The sequence below is a fragment of the Panthera leo genome, chromosome B2 (assembly GCF_018350215.1).
Source record: "Panthera leo isolate Ple1 chromosome B2, P.leo_Ple1_pat1.1, whole genome shotgun sequence".
Classification (NCBI taxonomy): domain Eukaryota; kingdom Metazoa; phylum Chordata; class Mammalia; order Carnivora; family Felidae; genus Panthera; species Panthera leo.
In genome coordinates this window covers 148,483,370-148,503,738 of record NC_056683.1, presented here as the reverse complement: position 1 = coordinate 148,503,738, position 20,369 = coordinate 148,483,370, and the positions used below count along the sequence as shown (strand labels likewise).

The 20,369-nt window shown below is 49.9% G+C and overlaps 1 protein-coding gene across 3 annotated transcripts in view; it reads left to right on the top strand.

Annotated features, from left to right (window-relative positions):
• The window catches only part of RPS6KA2 (ribosomal protein S6 kinase A2), a 353,565-nt gene that overhangs the window by 286,981 nt on the left and 46,215 nt on the right, over positions 1 to 20,369 (top strand). For all 3 annotated transcript variants that reach the window (XM_042940277.1, XM_042940278.1, XM_042940279.1), the window contains 2 exons: positions 10,637 to 10,707; positions 13,409 to 13,497. In XM_042940277.1, the coding sequence (XP_042796211.1) occupies positions 10,637 to 10,707; positions 13,409 to 13,497 (160 nt within the window). The remainder of the gene's footprint in view (positions 1 to 10,636; positions 10,708 to 13,408; positions 13,498 to 20,369) is intronic.

Genomic DNA, 20,369 nt, shown 5'->3' with positions numbered 1-20,369 from the left:
CAATCCCTTTAGCCCCCAGCGGTAACCAGCTTGCAGCCAGATGTGACGATGCCTGTTTTCCTTTGGGCAGCACCAGGAGCGACTTCCAAATTCCCACTTGCAAAGAGAGATGGGTCTAGGGTGGCATTGGTGTCGCGCCTGAGCTCGGACTCGGGAGGAGATCGGTTTAGGGCATGCCGTGTGTATACGGTGCCCTCCACCGGCTTCGTTAAAGGGCGGGTAGGACCACCAAGGGAGCACCGCCAGGAAAGGTCTGCACACTGCAGGGGTCGCCGCCCGTCCCCTGCACGTCCTCACTGAGGGGCTACCCCCAGACCGTCTGATGGCCACAAGTGCCCTCCAGGCTCGGACGAAGACGCCTGCATGGATGGTGGAGGCCCTCGTCCTCGAACAAAATTGTCTGAAGTTAGGTCCTTGAGGCTGGAAAAGAACTTGAGCGGTAGTGGTGGTCTCCATGGCAACAGTAAATCGCTAACATCTCCACACTAGCCTGGAACTCCGTTTTCAGGAGGACGTTGGGATTATGCTTTGTGGGTGCTTTGTAGACATCGGAATGCTCCGAGGTCGTAAGGGAGAGGCCCTTAGATTTTTCTCTCATTTCTTAGCCACTCACACCGAGCGTGCGTAGATGTTCACACGCAGGTGTCTGTGTAAATTGTTCACTACATACAGCTGGCTCGGGCTCAGGAGCTGCCCTGGGAAAGGAAATGAACGCCTGCACCTCTGCCCTCAAAGGACCAGGTCATGTAGACCTTCAAGTGCTCAGAGCAGGGGTGATGCACAGTGGGTGCTGAGGGTTGTGGACTAGTTTGTGCTCTGCGCCCTCCAACACACGTGCACACAAACTTATACACCCCTGCTGAGGGGCACCTGGGTGGCTCAGTCGGTTAAGCATCCGACTTCAGCTCAGGTCATGATCTCACGGTCCGTGGGTTCGAGCCCCATGTCGGGCTCTGTGCTGACAGCTTGGAGCCTGGGGCCTGCTTCGGATTCTGTGTCTCCTTCTGTCTCTGCCCCTCCCCCACTCACGCTCTCTCTCTTATTAAAAAATGAATAAACGTTAAAAAAAAAAATTAAAACAAAAACCACACCTGCTGAGCCCAGGCCAGCCCTGCCCCACCCCAGGTATGGCCACCATCCCAAATATCCCATATCATTGTAGGATTTGTCCTTGTCCGTTTTCACATTAAGATGTAACTTGCCCTTGATTTCTTTTTTAAGAATGTTGTTCAGCCAAACGAACTTGAATTGTAGGTTCCCTGCTATGAAGTGTGTCCCTTACGGAGAACCTTCTCATTCTGCCGCTCCCGGCATCGTTTGGGTGCCTTCCGTGGTGTCGTGTCTGTGCCGCAGGGCTGGCCACTCTCTTGAGGCTCGTCAGACGTCCCTTCAGACAGGGCTTTCTACCCCAGCACTGTTGAGGTTTGGGGCTGGACAGTTCTTTGGGTGGAGGCTGTTCTATGCATCGTAGGATGTTAAGCAGCATTCCTTGCTACTCAGTAGACGTCACGGGCACCTACACCCCCAACCTCCCCAGCTTGACCATCAACCTGTCCCCAGACATTGGGAGATCCCCCCGCTACGGGAATAGCCTCCCCCACTGAGAACCACTGCTGTAGAAACGTCAAAATATTTATCCTTCTGTACATTTCCACAGCCTGCCCTGGTGCCGACCTGTGAATGGACCTCTTGGGGAACCACCAGCACGTGTCCTGGTGTGTGGGACCCCACGGCCGATGATGGCTTATATCAGTTTGCCCTGGAAACCTTGGTCGGTCTCGGTATTGTTGAACACCAGAGCAAAACTCTGACTGCATATAATGTCCCAGGAAAGCACATCAGTAAGGCCCTGATTTCCTGGGATCCTTAAATACGGAGAAAGTGCTGAGCGGCTTTGTTGAGAACAGTAATACCGAAAACTGAAATGATCTCCTTTCTCCACGTGTGACAGAGAGGGAACCTGTAAGGGGGCTGGAAGTGGGGAAAATAGACTCGTGTGGGGTTCATCACGATCACCACCACCAGCATTTCTTCATCACCAAGCATTTAGTGGACACCCACGTTTGCCGCTGTGTTACATGCTCATGAATAGTGCGTGACCTCCCGCTGTGTTGCAAGGGGAAGAACAGGGGAAGGAGGGAGAGAAACACAAAGGCTGTGGATCCCCCTGGGGTCGTAGTCAAAGCAAAGAAGGAATCACCAGGCGAATGCTGCAAGTTGCTAGTTGACCCACAATAAAGGGTTCTATGAGGCACAGATGTTCGGGATGGGCCCCGATTTTGTAGCAATGAGTTCTCAAAGGCTTTTCCTTGCCATGGAATTTCATTCCTGAAGGAAGAAAGGAGAGAGAAAGAAGGGTAGAAGCAAAATAGGAAGGGGGTTTTCTTTGCTAATAGGATTCTATTTTAAGAGATACTTTGATTTCTACGATCAACGTATAAACTTTCATCTAGTTTTGTCAGATGAATGGCTCATCTGCCAGAGCGTTCTACCCTTCCATTTAATTATATTTGTCTATTTTTGGATCATCTTCTGGACTCTCTGACTCTCCGTTTTTATGGCTTGTAGATTGATTGATTGCCTGCAGTCTGTGTGTTTTCACCGAATGAGTGCACACGGGAGGGACAGCAGGTGTTAGCACAGAGGAATGCTTCACACATCTCAACAGGAAGGAACTCTTAACATTTCTTTTCAGATTTTACCTTCAAAAAGCAAACCAAGAGTATTAATAAGGCCTTAACTACACTCATTGCTTTCGGTTGGTTAATTCCACTCCCGGCAGGCTGTCATAAGGGTAACTCCATGGGGTAGGAAAGCTTTTAGGTACATTTCGGCATTACTTATAATAGCAGGAAATTGGAAACGTTCTAAGTGTCCAACAACAAATAAACGTGTTTTGGCATATCCACACATAAAGTGATGTTATGAAGATTTTCCAATAAGCATTGGAAGCCTTTATATTGTTCTAGGAAAGGTTGGTATATAAAACCTTATCTGGAGGAGGTTCCGGAAGATGGCGGCGTAGGAGGACGCGGGGCTCACAGCGCGTCCTGCCGATCACTTAGATTCCACCTACACCTGCCTAAAGAACACAGAAAACCGCCAGAGGATTAGCAGAAGGGAGTCTCCGGAGTCAAGCGCAGACCAGAGGCCCACGGAAGAGGGTAGGAAGGGCGGCGAGGCGGTGCGCGCTCCACGGACTGGCGGGAGGGAGCCGGGGCGGAGGGGCGGCTCGCCGGCCAAGCAGAGCCCCCGAGTCTGGCTGGCAAAAGCGGAGGGGCCGGACAGACTGTGTTCCGACAGCAAGCGCGACTTAGCGTCTGGGAGGTCATAAGTTAACAGCTCTGCTCGGAAAGCGGGAAGGCTGGAGGACAAAGGGAGGGAGAGCTGCTGAGCCCCCGGACGGCAGAGCTCAGCTTGGCGGGGAACAAAGGCGCCAGCGCCATCTCCCCCGCCCATCCCCCAGCCAAAATCCCAAAGGGAACCAGTTCCTGCCAGGGAACTTGCTCGCTCCGCGCAAACACCCAACTCTGTGCTTCTGCGGAGCCAAACCTCCGGCAGCGGATCTGACTCCCTCCCGCTGCCACAGGGCTCCTCCTGAAGCGGATCACCTAAGGAGAAGCGAGCTAAGCCTGCCCCTCCAGCCCCCGTGCACCTTGCCTACCCACCCCAGCTAATACGCCAGATCCCCAGCAACACAAGCCTGGCAGTGTGCGAGTAGCCCAGACGGGACACGCCACCCCACAGTGAATCCCGCCCCTAGGAGAGGGGAAGAGAAGGCGCACACCAGTCTGACTGTGGCCCCAGCAGTGGGCTGGGGGCAGACATCGGGTCGGACTGCGGCCCCGCCCACTAACTCCAGTTATACACCACAGCACAGGGGAAGTGCCCTGCAGGTCCTCACCACGCCAGGGACTCTCCAAAATGACCAAACGGAAGAATTCCCCTCAGAAGAATCTCCAGGAAATAACAACAGCTAATGAACTGATCAAAAAGGATTTAAATAATATAACAGAAAGTGAATTTAGAATAATAGTCATAAAATTAATCGCTGGGCTTGAAAACAGTATACAGGACAGCAGAGAATCTCTTGCCACAAAGATCGAGGGACTAAGGAACAGTCATGAGGAGTTGAAAAACGCTTTAAACGAATTGCAAAACAAAATGGAATCCACGATGGCTCGGCTTGAAGAGGCAGAGGAGAGAATAGGTGAACTAGAAGATAAAGTTATGGAGAAAGAGGAAGCTGAAAGAAAGAGAGATAAAAAAATCCAGGAGTATGAGGGGAAAATTAGAGAACTAAGTGATACACTAAAAAAAAATAATGTACGCATAATTGGTATCCCAGAGGAGGAAGAGAGAGGGAAGGGTGCTGAAGGGGTACTTGAACAAATTATAGCTGAGAACTTCCCTGAACTGGGGAAGGAAAAAGGCATTGAAATCCAAGAGGCACAGAGAACTCCCTTCAGACGTAACTTGAATCGATCTTCTGCACGACATATCATAGTGAAACTGGCAAAATACAAGGATAAAGAGAAAATTCTGAAAGCAGCAAGGGATAAACGTGCCCTCACATATAAAGGGAGACCTATAAGACTCGTGACTGATCTCTCCTTTGAAACTTGGCAGGCCAGAAAGGCTTGGCACGATATCTACAGTGTGCTAAACAGGAAAAATATGCAGCCAAGAATCCTTTATCCAGCAAGTCTGTCATTTAGAATAGAAGGAGAGATAAAGGTCTTCCCAAACAAACAAAAACTGAAGGAATTTGTCACCACGAAACCAGCCCTACAAGAGATCCTAAGGGGGATCCTGTGAGACAAAGTACCAGAGACATCACTACAAGCATAAAACATACAGACATCACAATGACTCTAAACCCGTATCTTTCTATAATAACACTGAATGTAAATGGATTAAATGCGCCAACTAAAAGACATAGGGTATCAGAATGGATAAAAAAACAAGACCCATCCATTTGCTGTCTACAAGAGACTCATTTTAGATCTGAGGACACCTTTAGATTGAGAGTGAGGGGATGGAGAACTATTTATCATGCTCCTGGAAGCCAAAAGAAAGCTGGAGTAGCCATACTTATATCAGACAAACTAGACTTTAAATTAAAGGCTGTAACAAGAGATGAAGAAGGGCATTATATAATAATCACAGGGTCTATCCACCAGGAAGAGCTAACTATTATAAATGTCTATGCGCCAAATACCCGAGCCCCCAGATATATAAAACAATTACTCATAAACATAAGCAACCTTATTGATAAGAATGTGGTCATTGCAGGGGACTTTAACACCCCACTTACAGAAATGGATAGATCATCTAGACACACAGTCAATAAAGAAACAAGGGCCCTGAATGATACATTGGATCAGATGGACTTGACAGATATATTTAGAACTCTGCATCCCAAAGCAACAGAATATACTTTCTTCTCGAGTGCACATGGAACATTCTCCAAGATAGACCATATACTGGGTCACAAAACAGCCCTTCATAAGTTTACAAGAATTGAAATTATACCATGCATACTTTCAGACCACAATGCTATGAAGCTTGAAATCAACCACAGGAAAAAGTCTGGAAAACCTCCAAAAGCATGGAGGTTAAAGAACACCCTACTAACGAATGAGTGGGTCAACCAGGCAATTAGAGAAGAAATTAAAACATATATGGAAACAAACGAAAATGAAAATACAACAATCCAAACGCTTTGGGATGCAGCGAAGGCAGTCCTGAGAGGAAAATACATTGCAATCCAGGCCTATCTCAAGAAACAAGAAAAATCCCAAATACAAAATCTAACAGCACACCTAAAGGAAATAGAAGCAGAACAGCAAAGGCAGCCTAAACCCAGCAGAAGAAGAGAAATAATAAAGATCAGGGCAGAAATAAACAATATAGAATCTAAAAAAACTGTAGAGCAGATCAACGAAACCAAGAGTTGGTTTTTTGAAAAAATAAACAAAATTGACAAACCTCTAGCCAGGCTTCTCAAAAAGAAAAGGGAGATGACCCAAATAGATAAAATCATGAATGAAAATGGAATGATTACAACCAATCCCTCAGAGATACAAACAATTATCAGGGAATACTATGAAAAATTATATGCCAGCAAATTGGACAACCTGGAAGAAATGGACAAATTTCTAAACACCCACACTCTTCCAAAACTCAATCAGGAGGAAATAGAAAGCTTGAACAGACCCATAACCAGCGAAGAAATTGAATCGGTTATCAAAAATCTCCCAACAAATAAGAGTCCAGGACCAGATGGCTTCCCAGGGGAGTTCTACCAGACATTTAAAGCAGAGATAATACCTATCCTTCTCAAGCTATTCCAAGAAATAGAAAGGGAAGGAAAACTTCCAGACTCATTCTATGAAGCCAGTATTACTTTGATTCCTAAACCAGACAGAGACCCAGTAAAAAAAGAGAACTACAGGCCAATATCCCTGATGAATATGGATGCAAAAATTCTTAATAAGATACTAGCAAATCGAATTCAACAGCATATAAAAAGAATTATTCACCATGATCAGGTGGGATTCATTCCTGGGATGCAGGGCTGGTTCAACATTCGCAAATCGATCAACGTGATACATCACATTAACAAAAAAAAAGAGAAGAACCATATGATCCTGTCAATCGATGCAGAAAAGGCCTTTGACAAAATCCAGCACCCTTTCTTAATAAAAACCCTTGAGAAAGTCGGGATAGAAGGAACATACTTAAAGATCATAAAGGCCATTTATGAAAAGCCCACAGCTAACATCATCCTCAACGGGGAAAAACTGAGAGCTTTTTCCCTGAGATCAGGAACACGACAGGGATGCCCACTGTCACCGCTGCTATTTAATATAGTGCTGGAAGTTCTAGCATCAGCAATCAGACAACAAAAGGAAATCAAAGGCATCAAAATTGGCAAAGATGAAGTCAAGCTTTCGCTTTTTGCAGATGACATGATATTATACATGGAAAATCCGATAGACTCCACCAAAAGTCTGCTAGAACTAATACATGAATTCAGCAAAGTTGCAGGATACAAAATCAATGTGCAGAAATCAGTTGCATTCTTATACACTAACAATGAAGCAACAGAAAGACAAATGAAGAAACTGATCCCATTCACAATTGCACCAAGAAGCATAAAATACCTAGGAATAAATCTAACCAAAGATGTAAAAGATCTGTATGCTGAAAACTATAGAAAGCTTATGCAGGTAATTGAAGAAGATATAAAGAAATGGAAAGACATTCCCTGCTCATGGATTGGAAGAATAAATATTGTCAAAATGTCAATACTACCCAAAGCTATCTACACATTCAATGCAATCCCAATCAAAATTGCACCAGCATTCTTCTCGAAACTAGAACAAGCAATCCTAAAATTCATATGGAACCACAAAAGGCCCCGAATAGCCAAAGTAATTTTGAAGAAGAAGACCAAAGCAGGAGGCATCACAATCCCAGACTTTAGCCTCTACTACAAAGCTGTCATCATCAAGACAGCATGGTATTGGCATAAAAACAGACACATAGACCAATGGAATAGAATAGAAACCCCAGAACTAGACCCACAAACGTATGGCCAACTCATCTTTGACAAAGCAGGAAAGAACATCCAATGGAAAAAAGACAGTCTCTTTAACAAATGGTGCTGGGAGAACTGGACAGCAACATGCAGAAGGTTGAAACTAGACCACTTTCTCACACCATTCACAAAAATAAACTCAAAATGGATAAAGGACCTGAATGTGAGACAGGAAACCATCAAAACCTTAGAGGAGAAAGCAGGAAAAGACCTCTCTGACCTCAGCCGTAGCAATCTCTTACTCGGCACATCCCCAAAGGCAAGGGAATTAAAAGCAAAAGTGAATTACTGGGACCTTATGAAGATAAAAAGCTTCTGCACAGCAAAGGAAACAACCAACAAAACTAAAAGGCAACCAACGGAATGGGAAAAGATATTTGCAAATGACACATCGGACAAAGGGCTAGTATCCAAAATCTATAAAGAGCTCATCAAACTCCACACCCGAAAAACAAATAACCCAGTGAAGAAATGGGCAGAAAACATGAATAGACACTTCTCTAAAGAAGACATCCGGATGGCCAACAGGCACATGAAAAGATGTTCAACGTCGCTCCTTATCAGGGAAATACAAATCAAAACCACACTCAGATACCACCTCACGCCAGTCAGAGTGGCCAAAATGAAGAAATCAGGAGACTATAGATGCTGGAGAGGATGTGGAGAAACAGGAACCCTCTTGCACTGTTGGTGGGAATGCAAATTGGTGCAGCCGCTCTGGAAAGCAGTGTGGAGGTTCCTCAGAAAATTAAAAATAGACCTACCCTATGACCCAGCAATAGCACTGCTAGGAATTTATCCAAGGGATACAGGAGTACTGATGCATAGGGGCACCTGTACCCCAATGTTTATAGCGGCACTCTCAACAATAGCCAAATTATGGAAAGAGCCTAAATGTCCATCAACTGATGAATGGATAAAGAAATTGTGGTTTATATACACAATGGAATACTACGTGGCAATGAGAAAGAATGAAATATGGCCTTTTGTAGCAACATGGATGGAACTGGAGAGTGTGATGCTAAGTGAAATAAGCCATACAGAGAAAGACAGATACCATATGGTTTCACTCTTATGTGGATCCTGAGAAACATAACAGAAACCCATGGGGGAGGGGAAGGAAAAAAAAAAAAAAAAAAAAAAAGAGGTTAGAGTGGGAGAGAGCCAAAGCATAAGAGACTGTTAAAAACTGAGAACAAACTGAGGGTTGATGGGGGGTGGGAGGGAGGGCAGGGTGGGAGGGAGGGCAGGGTGGGTGATGGGTATTGAGGAGGGCACCTTTTGGGATGAGCACTGGGTGTTGTATGGAAACCAATTTGACAGTAAATTTCATATATTAAAAAAATAAAATAAAATAAAAAAAAAAAAAAAAAAAAAAAAGAAAAAAAAAAAATAAAACACAAATATGATCCTAAAAAAAAAAAAAAATAAATAAATAAATAAATAAATAAAATAAAACCTTATCTGTGTTTTTAAAAAACACAGCTTCAAGAAAGTAGCAGACGGAAATAACAAATATTAATTGTGGCTCTCCCCGGATAATGGGATTGTGGGTGATTATTTTGGTCTTTCTACTCCGATGTCGTTCTCGAGTTGTTCCTAATGCGGAGGAGAGATACCGCGGGATAAATTTTAAAGGAACAGAGACATGCAAAGTAAGATCATACCAACACCCGCCCCGAGGCGTTTCCTTATACAGTTTACCCGTGAACCGCACAGGGCTAAGGGGCACTGACCTCTGAAGGTAGTTGAAAATCCACATACAACTTCGACTCCCCTCAAAATTAACTAACAATAGCTTAGTGTTGACCAGAAGTCTCACAGTAACATAAGCGGTAGATTGACACATATTTCGTGCATTATATGTGTTACGTACTGTATCCTCACCGTAAAGTAAGGTGAAGAAATGTTGTTAAGAGAAAATCATAAGAGAAAACACGCCTGTGGTGTATGTAGCACTGTATTTACCAAAACATGACCCGCACGGAAGTGGATTATTTCACACCCGTGTCGTTCACACCCGTGTCGTTCACACCCGTGCTGTTCACACCCATATTGTTCACAACTGTGTCGCTCATACCCATGAGTCACACCTGTGTTGTTCCTGGCGGTGTCGATCTCACCCATGGCGTTCACACCCGTGTCATTCACAGCCATGTTGTCCACGCCTGCGTTGTTCACACTTGTGTCGTTCACGCCGGTGCTCTGTTCACACCTGTGCTCACACCCGTGTCACCCACACCCGTGTTGTTCACACCCGTGTTCGCGCCTGTGCTGTTCACACCTGTGTTCAAGGCTCAAGTGTAATTGACAAGGACATGAAGACGCGGACTGGGACGGATACTGTAGCCTCTGTCAGATTCAGCGTCCCATTTTCAAGGACAGGGTTTGGTGGCACGCCTGCCCTCGTTCTTTCTCAGAAGGGGGCAGGTGCGCACCTCATCCAGGTCGTACCCTGCGGGTCCAGGCCACCCTTCCAAGCCCGTGCAGTCCGGGCTTTCCCGTGCTCGGGACAGGCGGGCCCTCGATTCTGTCTCCGTCCCGGAGGCCGTCCCGGCAGAGGTCGGCTTGTTATTTTCAGCGTGGCCCTGTTGGAGACATTCCTGGCGCCATGCTGTTCTCACTGGACGTTCTTAACGGACCGAAGTCACTCTGCCCCGGCCGCCTCCACAGCACCCACCAGAGAAGGACGGGAACGGGGTCCTCCACCGGCCCCGCGGAAGGGGGACGGCCCCGCCTCCATCCCCTTGCCGTCCCCTTCCCCAGCGTGTCTCGTCTCCACGGCACTCGGCCGGCCTCTCCTACCACGGCCGGGGTACGTCCTGGGTTGCTGGCTTGTGCGCCTCCCCGCCCAACTTCGAGCGCCGTGAGGCCGCTCTGCTCTCTGATGGGCACCAAGCGTGTCGGCCAGCGCCTCCGCCGGATTGATTGGGATTTTGAAAGGACACGTGAACTTTGGCTGCATTTTGCCCACCTGGGGGTCTCTGCCGCTCTGAACACTCACCCTCCTTGTTCTGTGTTCCTCTGCAGTTCGAGATGCTCACAGGATCGCTGCCGTTCCAGGGGAAGGACAGGAAGGAGACCATGGCCCTCATCCTCAAGTGAGTAGGAAACACCCACCCTTGGGGACCTATCCAGTATGCCCAGCACCTTCCAAAGCAAGAGCTCCGGTCTTGGAAGCCCGGGTTGTTAAGTAGGCATCAGCAACATCCGTGGTATGCATTCTTGGTGTTTTCGCTGCAGGGGAGACGCTGACGGGGATCCCCGAGTGACCCTGGTGAAGCGCAGATAACGTTTTCCATCAGCGAAATCGCGTGTGGTGTCAGCAGCAGGGAGTGTGGTGATCAGGGACCTTCCGAAACAAAGTACAGATTCGGAAGGGCAGAGGACTTCGGGGCTCCAGAGAGCACAAGAGCGGGGGTTCCTTTCTTTCTCTGCCTCTTGACCCCGTTCGTTCAGGTCCCTGAGCTCTCCTGCCTCACGTTGGCAAGGAATCACGTTGCCCACGTGACTGGACAGATGCACAATTTTCTGTTCAGTTCTCCCAAAGAATCAATTACCGTGCAAGTGGCTGTTGCTCTTAGCGTCCCGGAAAGACGTGTAAACCCAGTGCCGGCCCTGCGATGACACCTTAAACATGAGCAGGCTCCGCGTAAGCACGATGTCAGAAGGGAGAGCTCCAGGAGGAGAAGACAGGAGCGTGGATGGGGGTAGAGAGGCGGCTGGAAACAGGTGGCCCCTCTCTCCAAACTGATGTCCCTCTGCTGCGCGAGGGCGTAGAGAAGCCGTAAAGCTGCTGGTCCTCGTGACCCGCTCTCGCAAACCCTGCAGGTGGACACGACACTTTTATAAAAGCAGGAGGCGCCTAAAAAGCTTAAGTTTTTGACGGTTGCGCCATTGTATAAGTGGGAGGAGAGAAAGGAGTGGAGGAAAGCCCACAGAGAGGATTTGACCAGTGTCTTCCTCTGTTGTGGGCGACAGATCTGTGGCTGCGGTCTGCTATTTTTGCACTGCTTACCTGTGTGACTTTTAATTTGAAGGGGGAACACGAGCTGTACTTTCTCTAAAACTAGAATAATTCCCTCCAGCTAATCCTGTGTGTGGACTCGTCGCTTGGGAGTGGCTGAGCATTTCTGAAAGTCAACACCAAGCTGTGGTCCCATGGCTCCCAGGACACATTCTGGGGACCCCGGGGACCGAGAGCTCAGGCTCCCATCAGGCTCCTCCTTTCCTGGATTTTTTTTCTTTTTTTGCAGTCATTTGGGTCAATTAGATTACTGGGTTTTATTTTATTTTCATTTTATGTTTTTCATCACAGTAGGTTGATAAGCGTACATTAACTTTTTGAGGAACCTCCACACCGTTTTCCAGAGCGGCTGCACCAGTCTGCGTTCCCACCAACAGTGCCGGAGGGTTCCTCTTTCTCCGTATCCTCGCCAACCTCTGTTGCTGCCTGAGTTGTTGATGTTAGCCATTCCGACAGGCGTGAGGTGGTATCTCACTGTAGTTTTGATCTGTATTTCCCTGATGATGCGTGATGTGGGGCATCTTTTCACGTATCTGTTGGCCATCTGAAGGTCTTCTTTGGAAAAAATTCTATTCATGTCTTCTGCCCATTTTTTAGTTGGATTATTTGGTTTTGGGATGAGGAGTTGTGTCCGTTCTTTATGTATTTTGGATACTAACCCTTTATCCGATACGTCATCTGCAAATATCTTCTCCCATTCTGTCGGTTTTTTTTTTTTTTTTAGTTTTGTTGATCGTTTCCTTCGCTCTGCAGAAGCTGTTTATTTTGATGTGTCTCCAATAGTTCATTTTTGCTTTTATTTGCCTTGTCTCCGGAGACATACCTGGAAAAATGTTGGTAGGGCTGATGTCAGAGATGTTGCTGCCTGTGTTCTCTAGGACTTTTATGGTTTCGGGTCTCACATTTAGGTCTCTCATCGATTTTGAGTTTATTTGTGTGTGTGGTTATGAAAGTGGTCCAGGTCTATTGTTCTGCATCTCGCTGCCCAGTTTTCCCAGCACCACTTGCTGAAGAGACCGTCTGTTTCCCACTGGATATTCTTTTCTGCTTTATTGAAGATGAGTTGACTATGTATTTCTGGGTTTATTTCTGGGTTCTCCATTCCATTGATCTGTGTCTGTGTTTGTGCCCGTCCCATACTGTCTTGATTAGTACAGCTTTGTAATGTAGCTTGAAGTCTGGAATTGTGATGCCTCCAGCCTTGGTTTTCTTTTTCAGGATTGCTTTGGCTATTTGAGGTCTTTTGTGGTTCCATCCAAAGTTTAGGATTGTTTGTGCTAGCTCTGCGAAGTCCCAGATTTTCTTCCTGGTCCTGCAACAGATCGAACACAGAGGTAGATAAGCATATCTGCCTTTCTCTCCTCTCACCCAGAAGAGATTCCCGAACTGTAAACAATATCACTCTTCTAGCCAAACCTTTTGTTGTTATTTTGGAAAACGTGGTTTGTAGCGTAGTAACGTAGTAAAACATCATTTAAAACGTTACTTATGTTAATGGGATTCTTAGTGTTTCTTTTTAATTAGTTGCATTAGTTTTGAAGCGAATTATTCAATTGCTATGGTAAAGATTTCTCTCCTCGAACCCACGTAAACAGAAGTTCTTTGATGACCGCCGTGACTTCTAGGGCGCAGAAGGGCCCTAAGGCCAGAGAGTTTGGGTGCTGCTGCTCTGGGTCACGTCGGTTTGATCTGTTCATGCTGACTGAGCAGGATCGCAAAGTGCCGGAGAAAACTCTGGCCGTCCTTCTCATCCTAAACTACAACTCCGTTTTCAGAGCCAAGCTGGGCATGCCACAGTTCCTCAGCACCGAAGCCCAGAGCCTGCTGAGAGCCCTCTTCAAACGGAACCCGTGCAACCGTCTGGGTAAGAGCCCGCATGCGCCCCGGGACCGCAAGGGCCACCCGCCCGCCCACCTCTACTGCCTGCCTGCACGTTTTGCCAGGTTCACTGAGAGCAAGGGGCCTGAGTCGGGTGTGCAAATGCCCTCTCGTGTCCAAACTACAAGGACTTCGAAGACACAGTCTCTGGCCAAGGGTTATTAGCTATTTCCCAAAAGGCACTGTTTCTGCACAAAGGGGTGGAACTTGTTTCTACTCGTTTTACGTTTAGAGCCCCGCAAACCTAGCACAGGACGGCTGAAAGCTGCCTCTTGTCCAGTCCCCCTTAAGTTAATACATCCTAACGTGTGTGAAACTCGAGATTTACGTGAATGTTCGCCAAGCGCTAATCCACTTTCAGAATCTCTCTCCGCGAAAGGTTTCCCCCGGCTGCCTCTCGGTGGACTCCTCCTCCTGCAGACGGCACGGGTTGCCTAGGACTCCCGCGAGAAAACACAGCTGCCGAATCCTCTTTGCCCGCTTGCCGCTTTCCATCCCTCGTTGTCACGGGCACCTGCGTGCGTGCTGAGCGTAGTGACGCGTGGTCAGCGGTCAGCAGTGCGGTGGGGCCGTCGGGCGGGAGGAGGTGCCCGGCACGGTGCCCACTATGGGGGGAGCTGGAGAGCAAGGACACGAGCAGGCCCCGTCCTGGTGCCCGCATAGCGCCAGGCCCTGCTGTCCACAGAGGTGATGGAACGACGTATTAACACTCGGCAAAACCCACCAACGTTTTAAACCGTTTATGTTGCTCTATCAGGAGATGTTACTTCTAGAAGTCCATCCAGCCTGTAAGCTGCATGTATAAAAAATGCTTGTTTAGCAACGACCTAGAAATAAGGCATATGTCCAACAGTAAGGGCACCGTCAAGTAAATTACGGCACGTCGTCCCAGACCTACAGGGCAGCCGTTTAAATGGGGTATGCTGTCCCCAGGTGTCCCCGCGATGGCACCAGTGACCTCTCAACTGGGTAATTCTCTCTCGTGGAGGACCATCTTGCACTGCAGGATGTTCAGCGGCATCCCCGGCCCCTCCCTGGATGCCTCCCTCCCCCTGCCGTAGCAAGTACAACCGTCTCTAGCCTTGACCCTGGGCACAGCCCCCCGGTGAGACCCTGGTTCTGTAAACCCGGCTAGAGAGATGCCCAGCATCTATCTAGTTGCAGAGATGAGCTGCTACAGAGTCCAAAGGCATCCCATGGTGGAGCCCGTACCCAGTTAACAGCAGAGGCGGCCTCTGCAAGGGGGTGTGGGGAGACCCACGTGAGCCCCGGCCCCGAACACCCACCTTGCACAAGCCGCGGGATGGTGTCTGTTAAACGGCTGTGGTCGGATGACTTTGACTCAAACCAGCCAGCGTGATAACTGTGCACCTCTTAGGGGCTGCACCAAATAGGGGCCCAGAGGCCGGACCCTAAAGGCGGGGCCTGCTCACTGGGCCACAGGCACTTCCCTGGAGGCAAGGCCGAGGCCCTCCCCGGAGAGCAGCTCTGGCCACTGAGCCACCAGGTGCCAGTGGGCAGGGCAGGGAGCCTTGAGGTCCAGGATGGGGCGCACCCCGGCCTCCACGGTGGGTTTTACACTGCGCTGACAATCAGGGGCTGTCGTGGTGTCTGTGCGTCCAGCTCGTGATCCGGAGGAACCCTCCAGGGCTAAACAGAATCTCCTCCACCTTGTTTCGGGCAGTGAAGTCCCAGACGGGACCTAAAGACTCTGGCCAAGAATCGTCAGGACCCCTCCTTGTCCTGGCTCTGACCGAGGCAAGGCCGGGGCCCTCGATTCTGAGCCATGCAGCGACGCCTGCACCAGGCCCTTCCGTTAGGAACCGGGCTTGCCCGCTCCCCGGCCGCGTGTGCCTGCACAGGCAGGCTCGGGAGGGCGGGAAAGGCTTGCCTCTCTCTCCGCCTTGGCGGTCTCCCCTACACGGCACGGGGCTGCTGCAGACAAGGCCCTCACGTCACCGTGGAGCCACCCTGCCCTGTGGGTGAGGGCCACGGAGGCAGCGGGAGAATGCAGCCCCAGGAACGCAGATGGGGAGTCGAGGGCCCGCGTCTGACCCTTCGTCCTGGAACTGCTGTCTCGTTGCAATTTTGCCAAACCCCGTGTGGCCTGGCCCGGGCGCCTCCGCGAGAGAGCAGACGCTCACATCCGTCCCCGTGGCCTCTGGGGAGGAGGTAGGCAGCACCTGGTAATTGCGAGAGGTGTTTTAAGACCTAGAAGCAAACAGTAAATGCGTCCCTCCGTTGGGTGTGTTCACTCCCTCCAGTTCATCCCTGAGCATCGCACAAAGATCGTGACCGTTTGCCTGTTTCTGATCTGACTTTCCTGATCATGAATCAATTGCTTACCTCCCCTGAACGTCTCCGTCCGTGTGCGCGTGACCCAGAAGGAATCCTTCCCCGTCCAAAGCCAACCTGCGCTGCAGCCTGGCCCGTCTTACCCCGCAGAACGCACCTGCCTCAGAGTCTGGGGCACACATAAACATCTCGCCGGCCATTTCCACTCATTTCTGGGCCCCCCGAGCCCACCCGGTCAGAGCCCCTGTGTTGTTCTGCCCGTCTTCAGATGCCTGGTCCTGACACCTGGGCACACCTCTATTCTGATTCTGTGTCTCCTTCCCGAGTGCTCTACCCTGACCGGCGTGGGCACAGCCTCTCCGCACAGCCCGGAGGCAGGCTGGGGGCAGCTCAAGCACTCCTCTGCCCAGCTCACTCCTCTTCTGGGTCCTCGGCCCTCCCGGGGAGGACAGTGGTGTGCATGGGGCACTGCCCTAAGAGAATTATTATCTCATTGAAATCCTCACAGCAGTGCTTCCCGGTAGGGAAAGGAGGGTATTCACAGAACGCCTGAGTCACTTACAGTTGTTTAACTGTCGTTTTTCACACTGCCGTTTGTTTTTCTCGAAGTAACGACTCACGTGGCAGTAACGGGTTGTAAGCATTGGCTCGGCAGCTGGTTAGCGAAAGCCCAGATCTACCCGTCTTCTAGGTTTACTGTCCCTAGTGCATTGTTTTTCCATCCTCGTGAGTGGTGCCTTGTGGTCACAAAGTGGCCGCCACAGCCCCAGGCGTCACATTCAGTTGAAGGGAGGAAATGGATAAAAAAAAGCTGCCTCTGTCCCTTTTATCAGGAAGGCAAAGCTTTCCCCAAACCTTGGGACTTCCCTGTGCTTCTTGTGGACAAGGAACCGTCACATGGCACTTCTAGCTAAAAGGAAGGTAGGAAGACAAGTATCAGGATACAAGGAATAGGGGATTGGGAATGGTTGTCTTATTTGCCAGCCTCAAGGTCAACTGAGGAGGTATTCAGGAAAGGGTGAGCGGACTTGAGGGAGGCCCTGTGCCTGGCCTGCCCCCCCGCATTTCTCATTCCTCTTGGGCAGATCTTAGGGACCCGTTAGTTACGAAGGAGAGGAACTCTACAGTATGTAATCCAGGCTTTCTGAAACGTGGAGAATGGCAGGGGTGAGCCTAGAGAAGGGGAGCTCCTGAGGAGCCCCGGGTGGCAGCACCAGGCACAGGGGCAGAGGGCCGGGACCGCATCCTCTCCGGACCGGTTTCCCTCTCTGGGAACGGAGCATGATGGCAGTAACTATCTCCAGTGTGGTCGGATGGACTGGAAGGGCCAGAGTAGTGCCCGACCCACAGCACACACTGTAACGTGTCCGACAGATCTGTGAGAAGGCAGAGATCGTCGGCGCACAGAGACCCGTGGCGGAGCCCGTGTCGCAACCTCTTGGCCACGTTGCTTCCCCCTGATTGGACCCTTTTCTTTCTCCGCCGCCTGGCTGTGGGACAGGGCAGAGCAAGGTTGTCCGATGCACAAGGACCGGTAACCTAGCTCTGGCAAAAAAGCAGAAAAAAAAGTCATTTTATGGGATGCGTTTAAAAGATACAGTTAAACATTTTCCTGAGATCGTTGCAAAAAAAAAGGAAGATTGAATGTCTGCCTTCCACGACAGGACAGCATTCGGGTGACTTACCTCGTCCTGAATTTGAACCAGAAAGAGAGCAGGGCCTCTCCAGTCACGAAGAAGAGGGGGTCCGACCCAGTTGCCCCCAGAGGACTCTCTATGCAGTGCTCCAACAGTAATTGTGCTGATGGCTGAAACTCTTCTTTCAAGACCAAGTCTGTGCCGCACAGATCTGTCCAGTCTCTGCCTCGTCACTGTCGGGTGCACGGGGCACGTGCGGAAATCACACACTTCCTAAGGGGGCCGGGGTCGCACCTCCTCTCCCGCACAGCTGCCCTCTCGGACACGCCCGAGGGAGCCTGGCTGTGAGTCTTAGCCTGCCCGACCTCTCCCCGGGGGAGACCAGGCTCAAAACAGAGAGACAAAAACGCGGGGCACGTCCGCTCGCTGAGACACACAATGTGATTCCGACCCGTCTCCTGTAGATGCTGGAGAATTCTTTCTGGAAGCCAGTCTCCTTTCGGATACCATTGCATTTGCCAGAGAGCATTTGTCACAGTGACCCGGGTGAATGCGACACGGGGAGGGGCTGTGTTCTCCCTTTGTTCTGGAAGAGGGATATCATTTTCGAAATAGTCTATTTTTTGTCTTAGCATGTAATTATACAAAAATCATAGTTCTCTAACCCCAAATATTACTTTATCATTTAGTTTAAAAAAATTTTTTTAATGTTTTATTTATTTTTGAGACAGAGACAGAGCATGGACAGGGGAGGGGCAGAGAGAGAGAGGGAGACACAGAATCCGAAACAGGCTCCAGGCTCCGAGCTGTCCGCACAGAGCCCGACACGGGGCTCGAACTCACGAACTGTGAGATCGTGACCTGAGCTGAAGTTGGACGCTTCACCGACTGAGCCCCCCAGGCGCCCCTATTTTATTATTTAGTTTAAATAATTGACGAGCGAGAAAGATGGGCGTATTTAGCGTATAGATAATCGTGCGTTAGAAGATACGGGCCCTTTGGAGCCCACGGAGGCATGGAAGCCAGCCGTCTGTGGCCAAAGACTGCCCTCCGGATCATGTCTAAAGGGGATCATCATGCAGTTTTCCAGGAGCTATCATCCTTCCCTTGGGAGTCTTCACAACATGCGACGTCCACACTGAACATGAAGAAACTGTAGTTGGGGTCGTTGGTTACATCTTTCCCAAGGAAGGCAGCTGAATCTTTGTTTCTCTTCCAAATTTTTATCTAAGTTCTAGTTAGTTACTGTGGTATTGGTTTCGGGGGCGGAGCTTAGCGGTTGATCACTCACATACAACACCCAGTGCACATCCCAGCAAGTGCCCTCCTGGACGCCCATCACCCGTCTAGCCCATCCCCCACCCACCTCCCTCCGTCAGCCCTCAGTCTGTTCTCTGTTGTTAAGAGTCTCTTATGCTTTGCCTCCCTTTTTTATATTATTTTATTTTTCTTTCTCTTCCGCCATGTTCGTTTTGTTTCCTAGATTCCACGAGTGGAATCATATGCTATTTCCCTTTCTCTGACTGACTTATTTCACTTAGCAAAATACACTCTAGTTCCATCCACATCACTGCAAATGACAAGATGTCATTCTTTTCGGTGACTGAGTAATATTCCATTGTATACATAAACCACATCCTCTATCCGTTCATCAGTCGATAGAAACGTGGTCTCTTCCCCTACTTTGGCTGTTGTCGATGGCGCCGCTGTGAACATTGGGGCACATGTGGCCCTTTGCGTCCGAATTTTTGTATCCTTTGGGTAAATACCTAGTAGTGCAGTTGCTGGGTCGTAGGGTTGGTTCTGTTCTTAAAGGAGCCAACTGAAGCCACTTGCCCCCAGATCTTTAGCCATAAGGAGAGAGACCACACTGGGTAGATTCATCTTGACCTGCAGGGCAGCTGGGTTGGAAGGCGGGGTCCTCCCCTCCTTTCTGTTTGCTGTGAGCCTTATTCTTGGCCCCAGAGTAGCCCCCGTGCCCTTCAGGGAGCTCAGAGCCCTCACCCCAAAGCCCGTTCTCACACAGATTTGTATCGTGACCACGTTACCTTCACATCAGCCAGAACCTCTGTCTCTCGATTCCTAGCCTGTTGAAGAGCCCTCGCCCACCAGGTGGCCCCAAGGACCCCAGCCCCAGAGGCCCGGCCTGATGTTGGTGCTGGGAAACAGCAGCCTTTCTCCATGTCTCCCCGCCCCCCCACCACCCGCCTCCCGGTGCCTCCCCTCCTGCTGAGTCCCCTTGTGAGGGGGTAAAAAGAGAAAGGCGACCACAGGGAAGGCTGAGATGCTCATTGGCTGTCCCCTGTCCTCTGTGGGCGGAGAGAACACCCAGTTCTGGAGGCCGGAGGTCCAGGAACAGGGTGTGGGCAGGGCGGGTGCCTTCTGAAGCTGGGAAGGAGAGTCTGTCCCCGCCTCCCTCCCCCCCTCCAGGGAGATGCTGGATCCTTGGTGCTCTGGGGCCTCAGGGGACACCAGCCCCCCCACCCCCCCACTCTCCCGTGTGTGTCTGTGTCCAAATTTCCTCTTTTCGTAAGGCGGCCGGTCATGTTGGGTCAGGGCCCACCTGTCCAGTATGACCTCATCTGTAACCACATCTGCAGGGTCCCCACTTCCAGATAAGGTCACGTTCTGAGGTCCTGGGGGTGAGGACATTGACACAAGAATTTCGGAGGGACACAGTTCAATCCGTAACCCCCTCCTGGGGCACGTGCATAGAAGATGCTGGAAGAAAGAGCAAAGATGCCTTACACCTTGCAGGTGGAGGTGCTGAGGCCCCCTCCCCCCATACGATTTGCACAAGGGCCCACGGCTACCCCGGGCCTAAAGCTGGCATTTCTGCCCCGGGATCCCCCGAATGTCCTCGCTCCAGAGTCTGCATGGAAGTCTCACCTGCCACTGACCGGGGGCCGTCGCCGTTCGGTACACA